We start from the raw sequence: 17,378 nt of genomic DNA on the forward strand, positions 1-17,378 counted from the left end.
AAGTTCCAATGACAGTATCGCACCAAGCTTGTAGCACTAAACCCCCAGTCGTTGGACCTTCAGGGTGGACTACTAAAATGTGATTTTGATTAGAATTGAAATTAATCAAATGGACAAAGAAAAGGGCAACAGAATTAGCCAAAATAGGCATAAATATGATCATACTTTAATCTTTGGGTGACAATGTTTAGCACTTGCCACAAGATAAAGAATTAATGGGTCGCATGGAGAACTTATTCGCAACTAAACGGGTGTTAAATGAACCTATTACTCCTTAGTTATGCGATCTATGCCAAAATGATGCAATTTTTTCATAAGCATTTTAACATGTTAATTTGTAACAATTGCTTTAACAAAATGCAAATGCCCTTCTTTTAACAGAGTGCAGAATGCACACATGTTAAGGGTGATACATTGCAGAATAGAAACCATGAAGTGGGGAAATTTACAATATCATAGTAAACTAAGTACATCAACTGTCCATTTTCAGTTAGCAAAGCCCAACATAGCATAATAAGGCTGAAAAAGTTTATAATTTAGTCGCTATCAACAAGCGATTGCCGTTTGACCAAGTTGTTGCCTATTAAGCAACAACAAACCATGCATGTCATTGGTCAGATTGTATAATCACTCACTATTGGCGACTTATAAATTCAGACGAAGATGAAGTTGCACCATATTGTAAGATCTCCCCAATAACTTAGTTCACCACTGGTTGACATATCTATGACATTATTTTTTTGCCAAAGTCACCATTTTAGATTTAAAGCATAAATACAACAAAGTAAATCTTTGGTAGAACAAAATTAAATAAAGTGTCCTATTATTCATTAAAGACACAACATTCACTAGTTTGTAACAGACTGGTATGAAGACTACATATAAAAGCACAGCCAGAATCCTTCTTTCATGTGTATACTCTAAGAATGGGCTACCACATTGGTACACCTCTTGATATCACTTGGACAATGGTGCCTATGTAGTTACTCACTGGTACCTACACATACACCATCAAATAGTTTACTGATGTAGACCACAAATACACAGGGGTACTACACAAGTATCCTAAGGTACACAAACGCTGTGTGGACCCTGCTTAGAGTAATACATGGAGAGGGAATCTGGCCCTGTATCAGAAGTAACTTTGTGTGTGTGGCATGAGATGTTGAATACTGCCCTCTATTGGCAGGGATTGAATGATGAGTGGTTTTGTGATTTGGTCTTTTAATACATCCTAATAATTTCAGGTTTCAAAATCTTTACCAGTTGACCATTTGTTGACAGCATGAATAAATAACACATTTCTTTCCTTGGAATCCATCAAACATCTAATTATGTAGGTTCAAAGTTCAGAGTTCATAAAAAAGTCTTCGTTGAGTGCCACTTATGGAGGAAATTTATCAATTCCAACAAAAAGTTTGTGACATATAAAAGTACTTTAACAGACTCTTCAACAGTTGCAGAGGGGTTACAATACTTGGAATTTCCATGATGAGGTGTCTTTACTTTCTACACAGTCTGATGAGTTAGGTAAAGAGGTGGGTGTCATATGGGGCATGGCTGCTGAGCCCATGGATGCCATGCTGGCGTGGTGCGACGGATGGGATGGAATTTGTGAGGGCGCTGATCCCATGTGATGATTGCCATTCATAGGGGGCGGTGTCATCTGCGAGAATTGCGGTACAGGAGGGAGGTAATCCAGGTTGGAAAAATATGATGATTGGTAGCTTTGTGGGTAGCCTGCTGTCTGTGCGTTGTGCATTGGGTACGCTGACGTGTGTTGCATACAGCTACTGTTAGTCATGTTATTCAGTGACTCGCTCATGGTAGGTGGCGCTATTGCAGCAGGACTCCAGATTGTATTGTTGTTGGGCATAGTTGTTGGCGTAGGAGGTGATTTGCTGTTGTAGTTTGGTTCACTAGTTGGTGTTGTGGGCGAGTCCCTTGGAGGGGATTTCCTAGGTTTGACAGGCTTAGGTTTGGAGGGAGTGCCGCCATTTTGTTGTTGCTGCGCTTGCTGTCTACATTTTGCTCTTCTGTTCTTGAACCACACCTGAAATGACACATAAAAATGAAGAGAGAATGTCAAACATTTGTATACAAAAACATCCAAATACATACGGTATACAACCCACAACCCTACTCACCCTACTCCCCCCTCCCTCAACTCAAATCAACAAGTCTCCAACACACATACTACAAAGCCTATCCTATCAACATTATTCTTTTCCTACCACAAATTACAAGTGAACCTATCTTTTCTGTGCATAAGCTCTTGTCATTTCAGAATTTGAATCCCAATTTTTATCACAATACAGTTATCATGGTTATGTCTAAATTTTAAAAAGACTACAAGACTGGTGACGATTCTAGATATTTTTGAACCATTGGAAGTAACTTTATGCCTTCAAACAAGTACGAATTAGTTAATATATGTCAAATAATACGGCATGACCCTTCGAAATGATAATTGCTGTTTTGGTTTTTTTTACTATCAGAGATTCGTGTTGTGTACGGGGTTGTGTATTACCCAAGATAAATCGCGTGATGAAGCGATCTCGTCTGTCAGTAAACGGGCGAAAGACTGCAAATAATTTCCAATACCTTACAACGCTAGCCTATATAGTAAAATTTCAGAAACTAGCGTACAAAATGTTCTGTCATTGAGGTCCGTTTTGGTGCTCTTATAAAACCCAGACCGAGGGAGGCGTGCAAACACTGCAAAGCTAACAATCGTTGTGCAATAGCAAATTCAACGTGGAAAAGAGGAAATAGAGGGGAGTCAAAAACTGAATAATGCTGTGATGACATTGGCAGTGTGTGTTTGTGTAAATATGAACCCAGAGTAAACCAACTTGTTGAAAAAAAAGAGTTGCCCAATGTTGGCATTGTTCAAATGTTGAACCAAGATCGAAATCATGGTGGTTATCTCAACGTTGTTATGTAATTGTAAGTTTAATGATTTGAAGAGAAAATATTTGTGACAAAAAAAGTTGGGTGTATATCGCGTTTGGATAAGGTTCACATGGTTCATGAGAAGTTTGTATTGTATAATGTGTATATCAGAGTAAAGGTCAAAGTACTCCTCGAAATATGAATTTCTTGTATTTAGGTGACAAAATCTCATAAATATTGGTCCCTGCATTTATACCTAAATAATTAATAAAGCATCAATTCAAATTTATTGAAATAACTAAAATAGTAACTGATTCTAAGGTATAGGGTATACATTGATACATTTATGGCCTACATTATTGGCTACTTCTTGAGATGCGGCTTATATCCCGGAATTTACGGTAGTATATGCATTAATGTTATCGTTGGGTCACGCAGCAACGATGACACTTGACGTGAACAACTTGATGATCAAAATCATTCCATTACATGAATATTTATTAAGTTACCAAATTAACATAAAGGTATGAATATGTATGGTTAATTATAGCCAGGTGTGTAGGTAAAAGTCCAATAATATTATGACACTTGAAGTTGAAGGAGCGCTGAAAACGGCTAGTGTTATAAATATGTAGACCCAACATTCTATTTGCAGTTAGAGTCTGAAGCAGCCGAATTGAATTTGATAATTACTAAAACAACACTCATTAATTAGAAAACCAATTAGTGCTTTGGACATCTCAATTTAAGAAGCACGGCAATACTGAAATGGCTATCCAGATTCCAGCATGATATACATTGTATGGCTGCCGGAACTCGACTTGCTCATATTTTTCGTTTCTCTCTTTCTGTATCTTAATGCACGGGTACTTGAACATGCAATTAAAGCACTGCACTTGAGTCGCCATTATTATATTATAAATATTCTTTTTTTTAAAAAGGCATTTGTTTTCATATTAATATGTAAAGCAAGCTACTTATTAGTTATAACAAAATAAATTAGATTGAAACGATAAAACATGCTATAGTGTATTTCGCTTATTTTAAATCAAAGATCTTTGTTTAATGAATCTCGAGAAATTAAGAAATGCACTACAATGTCTAACACATTTACTGATGTAATGAAATTTTTCAATTTTGCTCTCGATTCTGTTTTGATCTTCCAAGCGATGTGCATGCATTTTTCAATTTTAAAAGATCGACACCAACCAAGGTGTCAGTTCGTGTCACACGCGAGAACTCTCCAACGAATGACACCACTCAGAGCACCACTCGTAAAAACTTTTTTCGCCACAAGCAGGACAAAACGTCCAACTCATTGAAGTCACTAGAAACATTCAAAAGGCCCCAAAACACTAAAACAACACGAATTACCATTGCAGTGCGGTGTTTCAGCCCACGGTATCAACCAGAAAAAGTTGGGTCTATAACTGTAAGCCTTGTTTATGATCACTTTATTACCGGGTTTCTTTTGAAAACTTTTCTATAGTACTGTGCACCTGAACGCTCTCGGCGTTTGCCTAACTTCACTTCGCCGAGGTTTGTCCCTAATTTTGCGGTCACTACCCAAGCTCTATCCCATGCACTCCCTTTTAAAAACATCCTCCAAATCAAAATACAATTTACCCGGGTGTACTGATGGAACAATATTCAGTAACAAAAGGGCACAAAAGAATATGACCAAAAGTCATAATTAATGGGCCAATTATTTAGCACATGAGTATAACAATAAATGAATGGCAATAGCAAGAACAAACCAATTTTAGCGTGTATTATACAATAATAACGTCTAATTAATGATTAATGCTGAGAAACTTGAACATTAATATCACCATACATGCCTTACACGCATTCATACATCCCCATTTATAACTATTCCAATTTCTTGAATCTCACCCTAAAGGCCAATGCAAAGAAAAAGAGAAGGCCAAACGAAATGCGAAATTGTAAGAAAGAGGAAAAAATCTGCCCCAAATCGGCAAAAGTTAAAAGCGGGGCTAATTAGCAGTATGCGGAGTGTATTGAATCGCGTACGGCCGCCTGGAGCAGAGTCCGCACCTCGGCTTACACCCCCTTTTATAGAAACCGTAACAGGGCCATTTTTGTTCCGAAGTACACTCCCGAGGGGTTATTCCTCTTACAAACCCAAAAATGAAGGCCTATTATTACTTTTGGGTACCGGTACATTATATGCCCTTTTTAACACCCCAAATACAAGGAGTGATGATCAAACTTCATGTCGCGGTTGCGTTCAAAATTTCTTAAGTGTTAAAACTGCGGTGCAATTAAATTTGTCACGAGTTTAAAACTTTGATTTCATGCCTTTTTTATTCGTCAGATTTGTTGAATGAGAAACTACGTATAATGGTAAAAAATATCTGACATGAAATTGGAATGAATCGATGCCTATTGCTGGCTGGAATATTATGTTATTTTATTTATAGTCCATTTTTAAGATCAAGAGTATATGATCGAATATGATTCGGGATTAAAAGTATTTTGTCAATATCAGTAGGATAGAGTCGAGATCAAAAGAGTTTATAGAGCGAATAAGAATCGCGATTATTTGATCTATTCCAGCTCGAGTGACACCTCATTAATTTCCACGGACCTTTGAATAAAATATTAGTCATTTAGTGCTTTCTTAGAAATATCAATACAACAGGGCTGTTCATGCTTCTCTAGTGAACATAAGCCTTTACCAATGTGCATGAGATGTCACTGGAGTTGCAACAGGTAAGAGCAGGACCTATTTCAAATGATATGGAATGATCAATGGTATGAAAGAATATGGACCTTTGAATATATTGAAATATTAGTCATTCATATCTCGAATGTGCTTTTGAAGTTTTGACTCTGATAAATGTTTGTTTGCTCTTTTAAACGGTCGTTCGGCGCCGAAACATCTTGAGTCCTGATATGGTCAACATCAGTTTATGTTACTTTCCTTGGAAATGCAATTTGACCCATATCAATGCATTCAGTCGTAATTTTGGCATGTCATTTTCTAGAAACAAGTACAAGTTAAACTCGGGCAAAATTCTTTCTTTTCAAAGAAAATCAATTTCTGATACGTAGATTTATAGTTCTAAAAGTGACCTGCCAAAGTTAGCACTGCATGCATGCCAAAGTTACCACATTTAACGGTACAAGCAGACATACAGACATAGACTAAAGATACTCAAAACATTATTGAGTATCTTTGGTCAGACAAAAATCTTCAGCCAAACTCACCTGTACTCTTGACTCTGGCAGGTTGATTTTCAGTGCTACCTCTTCTCTCATGAAGATATCTGGATATCTGGTCTTGCCAAACAGCGCCTCCAAGACATCGAGTTGAGCCCTCGTGAATGTGGTTCTCTCCCGTCTCTGCTTCCTTGGCGGATCTGCGTATGGATTATATGAAAGACCAGCATAGGTCAGATCACGAGGACCTAAGCCTATCCATGTCAAAAATGGACAGGGGGAGGCAAAAGAGAAAGAACTTGGTCGATACCTTGTGCGGATATATACATGTGACTCAATTTTGTGTACTGGGTGAGGACGCTGCATGAATGAATTTGGGCAGGGGGGGTCGGAGGGGACTTTATAATTATGTAAGAGAGCACTTATTGGGAAGCTTTTAAAATAATTATATAGGCCCTGAAGTGTGTGTATATGATTTGTAGGCCTTACTTGTCAAAATGTGTCAGAGAAGATGAGATACATGTGTACATCAGTCTTAAACTATACATTGTATCGGGTTTCAATGTAAAAACGATGTACATATTTACAGTTTTGAGAAACTGGCCCGGGAAACTGAATGCTAACATACAACTTACCCGAGAAGTCTAGCTTCGAATTTGCTCACCGATAGCTTCGCATTCGTAACAAAATTCGTGTGTAAATTCGAAGCCAGGCTACTATAGTATCATAAAACTAGATTGAACTTCCATAAGTAATAATTTATTCTATATAATAATAATTACTACTTGCAATAAAGCCTACATTACATATAACAGAGAACATTTTATGAGCAGTAGACATATTGTTTGAAAAATATACATGCGTGGAAAGAAGAACGATATTTTCTTATTTAAACTTGTTAGAAAGTCGGAACATATGAATTCAGTTTAATTGATCACATGATGATGTATGAATATGTATACAAAGTTTAAGAAACAAAAATAATATGCAAATTGAACAGTGGTTGATAAATCATTATAGCATAATATGCTATAACTCCAACAAACCTAAAACATCACAAAACAAGCCACTAAAAGCAATAACCATCAAAAACCTCACAATAATCATGTAAAACGATGAACAAAATGAACCTCCTCAAGAAACATAATCAGAACCTTACCTCCAAGCTGATGTGAATGTGGATGGGGTCCGGGATGGGGCGCATGATAATGTGGCATCCGAGATGGGACCTGCATCCCCGGGACCTGCATAGGCCCGCGAGGACCGTGATGGGCTTCCATCGGCGGCAAAGCATGCGGGTACTGGAATCCTTGTATGTGATGGTAAAATGGATGAGGAAATGCACCCGCACCACCTCCACCCATCGCTGCCAAAACATCCTGGTGCTGCGATGATGTCACTGGACCGGGGGAAGGCAAAGACTGTGGTGGCACTGTCATCATTGGGCTACCCGGTACGGATGAAGTCGGCGTAGGCGGTAGTTGATGCTGTAAGTCCGTGCAGGGATCCGTGGGTGATTGCAGGGGACTCTCCGGTTCAAGTTTGGTCACAGTTATCGGATGAGGTGGGTCTGATTTTACAAGATTAACAGGATGAGGAGCAGATTCATCTCCATGTCCGTGTTCCATGTTTCCATTAGTAGTAGGGTGATTATCCATAGGGTTCGACACTGTTTCCACAATCGCCGCCATTTTGATCCAAATCACACAACAACTCGCAGTGCTTACGACACAACAACTACAGGAGAACTAAGCTGACACATCAACACGGTAGACTGACTAGTTCAAATATGCCAACGAAATCCAGTTTACAAAAGCCTATAGAAAGCAAACTCAAGTGCTATGACAGTCAAGAGTATCGTCATACCTCATTCACAAGTTTGAAGTGATAATGAGGTTTTACAACTTGGTCAACGCCTATTGTTTTGCTACCCCTCCCGCAGTGCCATTATGTCCACAGGTTCCTTTTGAGGGCTACCGCACCATCACGCTAACAACTTCAACGAAAACCAAGGCGCTAATTGAAATGTATTGTTATGAGACTAGATAGCAAAGACGCTTATCAACGTGACTAAAGAAGCATGACGGTATCCTCTTGTCATGCATCATGTAAATAGCTTCACTCGTCAAGCTTGGGCTAAGCCTCTAAATCGGCCTATTATTGGGCCATAATCGTCCAATCAGGAGTGAGCGATTCACTGATCGGAGCTTGAGGTCACCTACGCCTATTCACTGATGAAAAGGATGGCAATATCATCTGTGATTAAGATTAGGGGCCATGTATTTAATAACTTCACAATTGAACTAGCAAAGTAGATTTTTATAGGCCAAAATTTTTGTTTAAATCAATGATGTAGATTTTAAGATGGGATAAAGAAATCGGGGATTATTCCAAAGAAAATCATGCAAAATTTAAATTATTGACTTTTTAATGAGGCCTATAAACACTGAAGAAGATCGTTGATTTTATTATTTCTTTATTCATTGCATTTGAAACTAGATGGTGCATTTCTGATCCCAGGTAAATTAAATTATAGTTTTGACATATATATGTATTTCAACTTACTATATCAATGTGAAATTTGGGATTTTATTCGACATAAACGATTCAATGAATTTAATTATCTATACACTGCAAAAATGTTGGTCAAAAAAATGACCAACAGTTTGGTCTATATACAACACATGAAACAGTTGGTCAAAATACGTATTTCTACCGCGGTTTCAAATAATTGTATAGTCAACTATACAGCTACCGTTCTATTGCACCAAACTTTTGTGTTGTATACAAATCGTCATTTTAAACTATACTTAAACAATTAAATCCTATAAACCTTTAACAAAACAGTTTGTATGTTTCGGAAGTGGAATTAATAATGCTCCAATCTTTGTTGATCATGTTGATCTAAAGACTAATACCAGCTAAATAACAGAACATCCAAGGACCATTCAACTTTAAACAATCTGCACCATATCATAAGATCTTCCGATTGAAAAAATAAATATATCAGACTATACAATGTATTACTCGTAATGCTGATGATAAACTTGTTGGAATACGTTAAACAAGCACAACAATTTACGCGTTTTAAAGTGGAATTAATACAGATGAAATCGTTGTTGTACTTTAGATATAAAAGATGTGTGCGATGTTCTAAAATCCACCAAGTTAAACTTAAGGATTATACCACTGTTAACTCGTCAACAGTGGTCAAGGTACCATCGCGCTATAAGTATATTTGATACCTAGATCCCGATTTACTTTTCATTTGGAAGTGGAATTAACGAACACTGACGAACAACAATTCAAATCCTATCTCATAAAATCCCATGCATGCAGCTTTATAATACATGTCCTAAACGTTGTTTGGCTAAATTGACGGATAAAACTGTCTTAATATGATTACGGATTTATAAGTTTACAACACAATGTCCTCAGCAATCATTGGCAATGTCAGGGGATTCCCACTCTATACTATTGTGATGATTGTAAATATTGGGAAAACCCCTGGATTATGCCATATCGGATATATTGGATTTAAAAACGCAATCACAGGATTGTATTATAAAATAATCCGGCCACTCGATTCACAAATAAATACAGCCTTACTCTGATAATAATCAGCCTTCAGTTGGACTTTTACAAGATCATGATATTTGACTTGAACCATGTTATATTACGTAAATGCGCATGAACTTGGACCACCCTTAAAGGACGATTTTATCAAACGATTTTTAGACGAATTCCTCAAAAACCGACATTTGTAATGCAAAGACCAAAGCAAGAAATATTGACCAACTACCTCTCGTAGGAAATAACCACATTGAATTTACAATAGCAAAGAAAGAAATCGACAAAAGATGTAATTTCGATCGAGAGAAGTTCCGCTCGATTTTTTCGATTCGGGCGTCATGAATCGGAACTTTGTAACCAGATTTTTTGTTGCTGCCAGTCTGAATCAATACCACATTGCGTATCATTACACTGCTTTTGTAAAGTGCCCCCACTCCTGCACATTCTGTGATGATACATATATTTTGTTTATTTCGTTTTTCCTATGGAGTACTGACTAAACAAGTTTACCGAGGACAATAACTGGTTCCTCCGGGCCCGGATCTAATCGATACATTATCGTCTCTGATTATTGATTAGGCTGTGGTGTCTTTGTGCTCGTATTCACTTTGGTAGAAATGAGAGGTCCCCTACCTCAACATTAAATTAAGCGAGAACAAAGCTTAGAACATATTCACTTGGTTGACATTTTTTTGCCACGTCCAAAACAAGATAACAAGGAAAAATGATTCCAAATCTTGAAGACAAAAATGATAAAATTAGCCAAATATATAGAAGTATCTGTATAGGTGATAGATTGTGGAAATATCTTTTTGGATCTGCAATTCGCTATAAAGTTACACTCAGTCACAAACTTCAAATTAGTTATCATTATAATTACAAATATATATATGTGCCAGAATTGTGACAGAAAGTTCGTTAAAAGTACAATCATGGTACATAATGTGGAGAAACCCCCGCAAAAAAAGCAGATATAGGTGTTAGATTGTCAAGTGATTGTGTTAAAACTTAGGATTGTTTGGGTTTCTTCAGTTTTGATAAAGTGTTCATGCATCCATGAATAAATTGGAATGTATTTTGCGACTTTTGCGTTGACTGCATGCCTGTGTATATATGCCTTAAGAAGTTACCGGTATAAATTGAGCAAATGAAATAACAAGTGGGCCTACATATATACAGGCATGTGATTTTACAATGATTTATAATAATATAGGTGGTAGGCCCGACATCAAGACAAAATTACCGGGACAAATCACCGGAGAGCGTTATCAAGACCAAGTTTCAACTTCAAGTCCGCAATATTATTTAGTAATTTCAACATGCGACCGAGTTTAACGAATGATATCACCTTTTCAACAACTTTTTGAACAAAGTTCCAAGTTGAAAGGCAAGAAATACCAGGCGAAATAAGCCTCATGAACTCCAACATTCAATTATGATTGTGTGATATGCCATGACGCTCTTCAATGAACACATATACCAGTAAGATACAGTCCTTACAATGATAATTATAATTAAATATCATATACTTTCTTAACCCATAGCCGTGCACCTGTCAAAACCAGTTATTAAATATACTTTTGAAATTATTCCAGAAATTCCTGTCACAAAAATTATACCAGTACAAATTCCAGTCACTGCAATACCAGGCCCTAGCTCTATACCACAAAGCCCGTTGCAAAGCTAGGCAAGCAGAATTATACATACATATATTTTTGTATCATATGTATAATTTCATTTATAGTACTGCACCTGCGAATGCTATCTACTATTTCCATGTATATACAAATAGTATGTCATGCTCTGTAACGGTGTGTCATTTTTTTTCGAATTACATGACCAATGTATGTGGATCAAACGTCGTGCACCTTTGGTAATATTTTGGTTAAAATCATTAAGAAATGATACCACCAGTTGGCATGGTTTGTATCACAGTTTTAGAATGTACGTTTTCACATTATATTAGAACATGAATGTCTACTGCTCATTGTGTTCTCTGTTCAATTAACTTAACGATAATGATGAAAATAATTTTATGAAATTTTACAATTTAGTACTATAAAATATAAGTCTACAGGATATGGTGAATGGTGTACCCTATACAGTGGAGAATATATAGTAAATATAACTATATGGGGTGTCAGACATCGGGTACAACATGGGTATTTTGAAGTCGGTCAACACCATTAACATGCAAACACGATGCTATTTCTATTGGCTTGTAAAATGTATGGTGACGATGAGGATGTTTAAACAGTGGACGCCGGTTAATGAAGGGGGATCACAGCTAATCGTCATGTTGACAAGATCAGTAGCATAATCCCCACTTATAGGAATGATTAGAGGAAATAGGATTAAGCAGTGAGGATTAATGTTATCTATATTTTGATCAGATGTTAGTTGAGAGGTACTTGAAGTTGACAACCACAGACAGATCCACCGAGAGCGCAATCAAGACGCATGCTCGTTTTCTAATTGGATGAAATAAATTTTGAATTTGGGCATATATATCTTCCCAGTTTAAAGTTACCGACAGACAAAGTAAAGATGTTGAGAGCACGATTGGTGTAGTCAATTTTAATGCATAGGCATGTATAATAATTTATGTTTTAGCTTCAATTTCAAACACTTTGTAACTTTATAGCATGAGCTCAACAACAAATACGACGGTTTACAACTTCAAAAGAGTTGTTTAAAATGATCCGATATACATTTTTGCTCGTGTTATGTAGGCATATTTTAAAACTTTTAAACGGTTATGAACTGTCGCGGCATGATCATAGACAGTTTAATGGTTATATACTTGCAAGAGAAAGAGGCGAAAAGTTTGATAACGCGCCATTGAAATTGGGTGAAACTTCGTGAAGTTTGCGCTAACTTGAGCCTTGTGATAGAAGCTTACAAAATGTTTAAACAAACTTAATTTCTCAGCATTTTTCAAATAGGCCTACATATGCAATTAAATTAAACGCGAAACTATTTACACACTCTGCCAAACGTTATGTTGCATAACGAGACGAACTGTCAAGTTCAAGCACCACCATCTAAACATGAAACTACGGTTAACTTTAGAACTTTTCTAAACTACCTTAAACTTTTTTAAAAAATGTACAAAAAAAGAGAAAATGTAAGAAATGGGTGGATACATACATGCATACTTACTGGAGTAGTTCATCGCCGGATGAATAGAGTCTACATTAGGAGATGCTAAGCTTATTCCGTTAACAGAGTATGGAGGGCCCCCTTTTGGCCCGGCATGAACCTGGGGAGGTAGAGTGTAGGCCATGACTGCTGCTGTGGCTGTGGCGGTGACGGCTGGGTGACGGTACGGGGCGACTCTTTCGTTGAAGTGATGCTGATGGGCTGGCCAAATTGAAGCGGTGCTTGTATTGCTGGTAAAACTGGATTGAAACATAAAAAAGTAGATCACACTATAATTTCTCTCATGTGATACCACTGGTATAAATCCAAGGTTGATCCAAAAATGGTTAAATTTCGGACTTATGAGTTGTTTATATGGCGATAATTTTTTAGCCGCTCGTGTGTGTGTGCTCGTATGGGCTAGCAATGCCGTAAGTGACTGCCGTATTTGTTGCAACGAATTAAAGTAGCATTCATGCCTGTGTACAAGCAATATACAAGGGCCTGACAAATATTATACCAGTGAATAGAGTCCCATAAAGAAACCACCGCTAAACGCCTGCAGTGCCACCAGCGGTTGACACCATCCAGTCAAGTGATTTCGGGAGTTCATAGTTCGCCTCCATTCAATCACCGGACTTCTATCATATACCAGTTTGTGCTTCGAATCACGTGAGGTACTAAGCAAGCCAATCATTGACGAGTATTTTATGCTATCATTGATATTTTCACGTGATTTTTTATAGATATATATTGAGGTTAAGGTAATACCAATGTGTGTATATTTCTTCTGTGTTGACGTAATTCTTTTTCTTAATGTAATTCAAAGTTTGCTCTGTGTATTCTTGTTATATTATATACTTTAGTTACATGTCGTCCTATTCAAAAAATCCTTTTGTGAGACTGAAACCAGGATTGTGATCATCAGACTGGAAGTTTTAAAGCCCTGCATTGCATCAGTTGTTACGTTTTATTTTCATTTTTTTTTCATATTTTTAAAAGTACTTTTGGGCACAAAAGAAAATCGGTTACTTTGAGTCGATGATCCCGAGGTGACATGCGTATGTTTGAGAAATTGTTTTGAAGAAGGAAAAAGGAAGAGTGTGTTTTGAAATCAAACATAACGTGCAAATAAAATACATAAAATTCATTTCATATTCTGTGCAAAAAAGGAAATAAAAAGTTATGACAAAATAACATTTAATGCTAAGACGTAATGGTATCATAAGCAGACTTTTTCGATGACATGAAGTCATCACAATGCTATAGATCTATCATTATTTATGTCATGTCTTTGAACATTTGGGCATATTTATGTGATGATATTGAAGTTTGAACAAGCATGTAGACATGTATATACTTTCTCAACTTTCATGTATAGATGAAAGTTAATAATGTGCATAATATACCTGCATAATTTAAATGAACTTAAAATATAAGGCACATAGCTGTACAAGTTGGTGGACTATAAAGAAAGACACAAGTTGGAAATCTGGAAATGTACGTGCAATAAGCCTTACATAACAAGTTCGAGTTGGGCCTCAACTTTTCCCGTAACTTTATGGTAATTTGTTATTTGATAGGTTATGTCAGTTTTAACCACTGTGAAATCAAAATTGTTAAAATTGCATTTCTACTGCGGCAGCATCTTGACTTTGCTGCTGCAAATAATAAAGATAATGTGAGATGTATAGACAAAATGTTGGTATACTATACACCAATCTTATTTCCCCCTTTTTTCTTTCCTAACATTTCCAATAATTTTCAGTCACTGCTTTTTACATCAAATGCTTATTTTAAGATTCACAATATTGAAACAAACAGCTTATAAATGATACAAACATGGTTTTAAATGAAACTATTACCGAAAGACGATTTAAAGTCGGTGATGTTTATCTCATCTTTAGAGAGGCAAAAATCCCGCGCTATAAGCACTATATCAAGTTGTGAATAGTTTAGTGCATGCGTCAAAATGCATTTATATATGACTGCGGCTGCATTATAAACTCTTTTAAATGCTAAACAATTTCAAAATTATAAACTGGAACAACTAGTACTAAGGAAATGTAGTACTTCTTTGAATGTAGTGTAGATTTGTTCATAGACATTTTAAAGTAGTAATTTTGGATATAGGTCTATTTCAATGATATATCTAAATTGACAATTTTTCGCACAGTTATTTTCCCTTCGAATGTCGCTAAACAGATATCATGTCGAACATGGCGTGTGACAACGCAATTTCTTAAATCTCTTATCTTAACTCAAGATCTTTCTTGTTGAGTTCCTTCCTACTTTTTTCCCTCTTTCCTCTCTCTGTCGTGGGAACTCAGGCATATGTTGCTATCGGTGATACGGGGTGTTTCCTCATGCACAGATCACGGCGTAAAGTTACTTACTTAGCCGCGGTTCATCAAATTGCACTCGCGTCAAAATGTCATACAAAAATCATTTCACTGCCTTGTAGTTGTACATGCACGAGTTGTTTACTTTTTTCAGATTTTTTTACACAAATTACTTAAAATTCAAAGGATAATCTAAAAAACATGGGATAAATTCTAGAACCTTTTTTTCATTCGAATACATCGTTACAAAAATAGTAAGCCAGAAAACTATATTTTAAAGCAAACAATTTATTTTTTTGCTAGGCACTCCGCATGATGGAGGTTTATAATGGCAATTTCTTTTCTTTGCAGCATTATAACCACTGCCTCGCGCGTATAATACCACAATTCTCATTGTCCCTAAATGTTAATTAATTAAATTCTCAATAGGCGCTAATTGAGGCGCGCAAAATATTTTTAGTTTAAATACCACGGTACTTACATGGGTTTTTAATTAATTTGATACACGGGTAAGCAAGCAGACCATTATTTCTTCTTAGGGCTACCTATATGACTTGAAGGCAAAAATCAAAAGATATCATTTCACGGGCTGTTAAAATCTGGCGCGGCGTACAACTGACGTGTGATCAGATGATGATGCTCCTAAAGGCTCTTTCGATGTTTTTTCTCATGTTTTTGTTTCCGCTCGTATTGTGTTCAGATTGATTGGTTAAATTGTTATCAAATTCATGACTGTTATTGCAGGAATGATACAAAATATAAACAAACGAAAACCCTATGCAATTTTTAACATTCGTATAATGTTAAAAAATAAAAATAAAATAAATAACGCTGATTATTAGACACTTTTGCACCTACCGTCAGGAAAACTACTTTCGATAGGAGTACAGTCTAGCAATATCGTTTTTAATAGTAATATTCGCTTAAATTGCCCGATTGAATATTCAATCAAATATATTGAATTTTCAATCTTTTGCCGTCCAGAATTAGGGACAAATCGTTTTCGACCGTATATTCAGTGGGATGATTCTCAATCTTTTTAACGATTTAATAAAGTTAAGGACAAATATTTGTCGATTGAATTTTTAATAGAAAAGGTTCATTTTCATTGTTTTTCAATCTTTTGCCGAATCCTTTCCAGTATAGCAAATATATTTAGGCAAACATCATGTCTTGGAATAGATCGACGTACATTGGTGTCGTCATTCATTAGATAACAGATGGACGGTGATATTGGCCTATCTACGATTATAGCAGAGTGCTGCACGGCTATCTTCGTTAGACATGCAGCTTCATTATAATTCAGTTGATAACAAATGCACATGCAATGCATAGCATCTTCAGCATGTTCAGTAGATAGTTAACAGGATGCTGCCTGCATACTACTATCTCCACTACTGATAGCTTCAGAAATTTTCAGTAGACGGCAAGTAATATGTAGCTATCTTCAGTAGACAGCACTAGCAGGTGAGGTGCAGAAGGTTTGCATCTACATACATTAGGTTTGCATTCAGTCATCAGTAGATAGCAGATGTAGCAGTAGCTATCTTCATTATAGGCAACATGTGTAGCTATACGAGATGTATCTCGTAGATGGCAGATACAGCTAGCAGATTGGACCCGACTGAGAGTAGCAGGTTAGCAATCTCCTGTAGTAGATAGCAAATATATCTATACAGATATCCCCCTGTGTACATGTACATATCTATGCAGATATCTTCAGTAGTCGGTGCACGTGCATAGCCATACAGCTATCTTGACTTACATAGCTATGCAGCTATTTTCAGTAGATAGCAGATGTACTTACTAATAAGCTATACAGCTATCTCATAGCAGATGTGTTTACTAAAATAAGCTCATGGTGGAGCTATCTTCAGTAGATAGCAGATGCACTTATACTGAGCTATGCAGCTATCTCCAGTGTAGTAGATAGAAGATGCACTTACAAAGCTATGCAGCTATCTTCAGTAGATAGCAGATGCACTTTCTGTGCTATGCAGTTATCTACAGTATATGTAGTATATGCATTTATCGAGATATTCAGCTAATTTTAGCAGATATCAGTTGCACTTACTGAGCAATGCAGCTATCTTCAGTAGATATCAGATGCACTAATCAATACGGAGCTATGCAGCTATCTTCAGTAGATAGCAGATGCACTTATTGAGCTATGCATCTATCTTCAGTAGATAGCAGATGTACTTACTGAGCTATGCAGCTATCTTCAGTAGATAGCAGATG

The 17,378-nt window shown here is 36.6% G+C and overlaps 1 protein-coding gene across 8 annotated transcripts in view; it reads right to left on the bottom strand.

Moving 5' to 3' along the window:
• Nucleotides 1–1,090: 1,090 nt before the first annotated feature.
• LOC140156584 (homeobox protein OTX2-like) overlaps nucleotides 1,091–17,378 on the bottom strand; it is a 96,269-nt gene continuing 79,981 nt past the window's right edge. For 3 of the 8 annotated variants that reach the window (XM_072179694.1, XM_072180004.1, XM_072180080.1), the window contains exons 2-4: nucleotides 12,805–13,055; nucleotides 6,130–6,335; nucleotides 1,091–2,053 (exon numbers count right to left, since the gene is read on the bottom strand). In XM_072179694.1, coding sequence (XP_072035795.1) covers nucleotides 1,469–2,053; nucleotides 6,130–6,335; nucleotides 12,805–13,055 — 1,042 coding nt within the window. In that variant the 3' untranslated portion in view covers nucleotides 1,091–1,468. Of the gene's footprint in view, nucleotides 2,054–6,129; nucleotides 6,336–7,240; nucleotides 8,159–12,804; nucleotides 13,056–17,378 lie in introns of those variants that run through there. The other 5 variants (XM_072179930.1, XM_072179776.1, XM_072179850.1 and 2 more) reach the window with 5 other exon arrangements.

Source organism: Amphiura filiformis, chromosome 1 (assembly GCF_039555335.1).
Source record: "Amphiura filiformis chromosome 1, Afil_fr2py, whole genome shotgun sequence".
In the NCBI taxonomy this organism is placed as follows: domain Eukaryota; kingdom Metazoa; phylum Echinodermata; class Ophiuroidea; order Amphilepidida; family Amphiuridae; genus Amphiura; species Amphiura filiformis.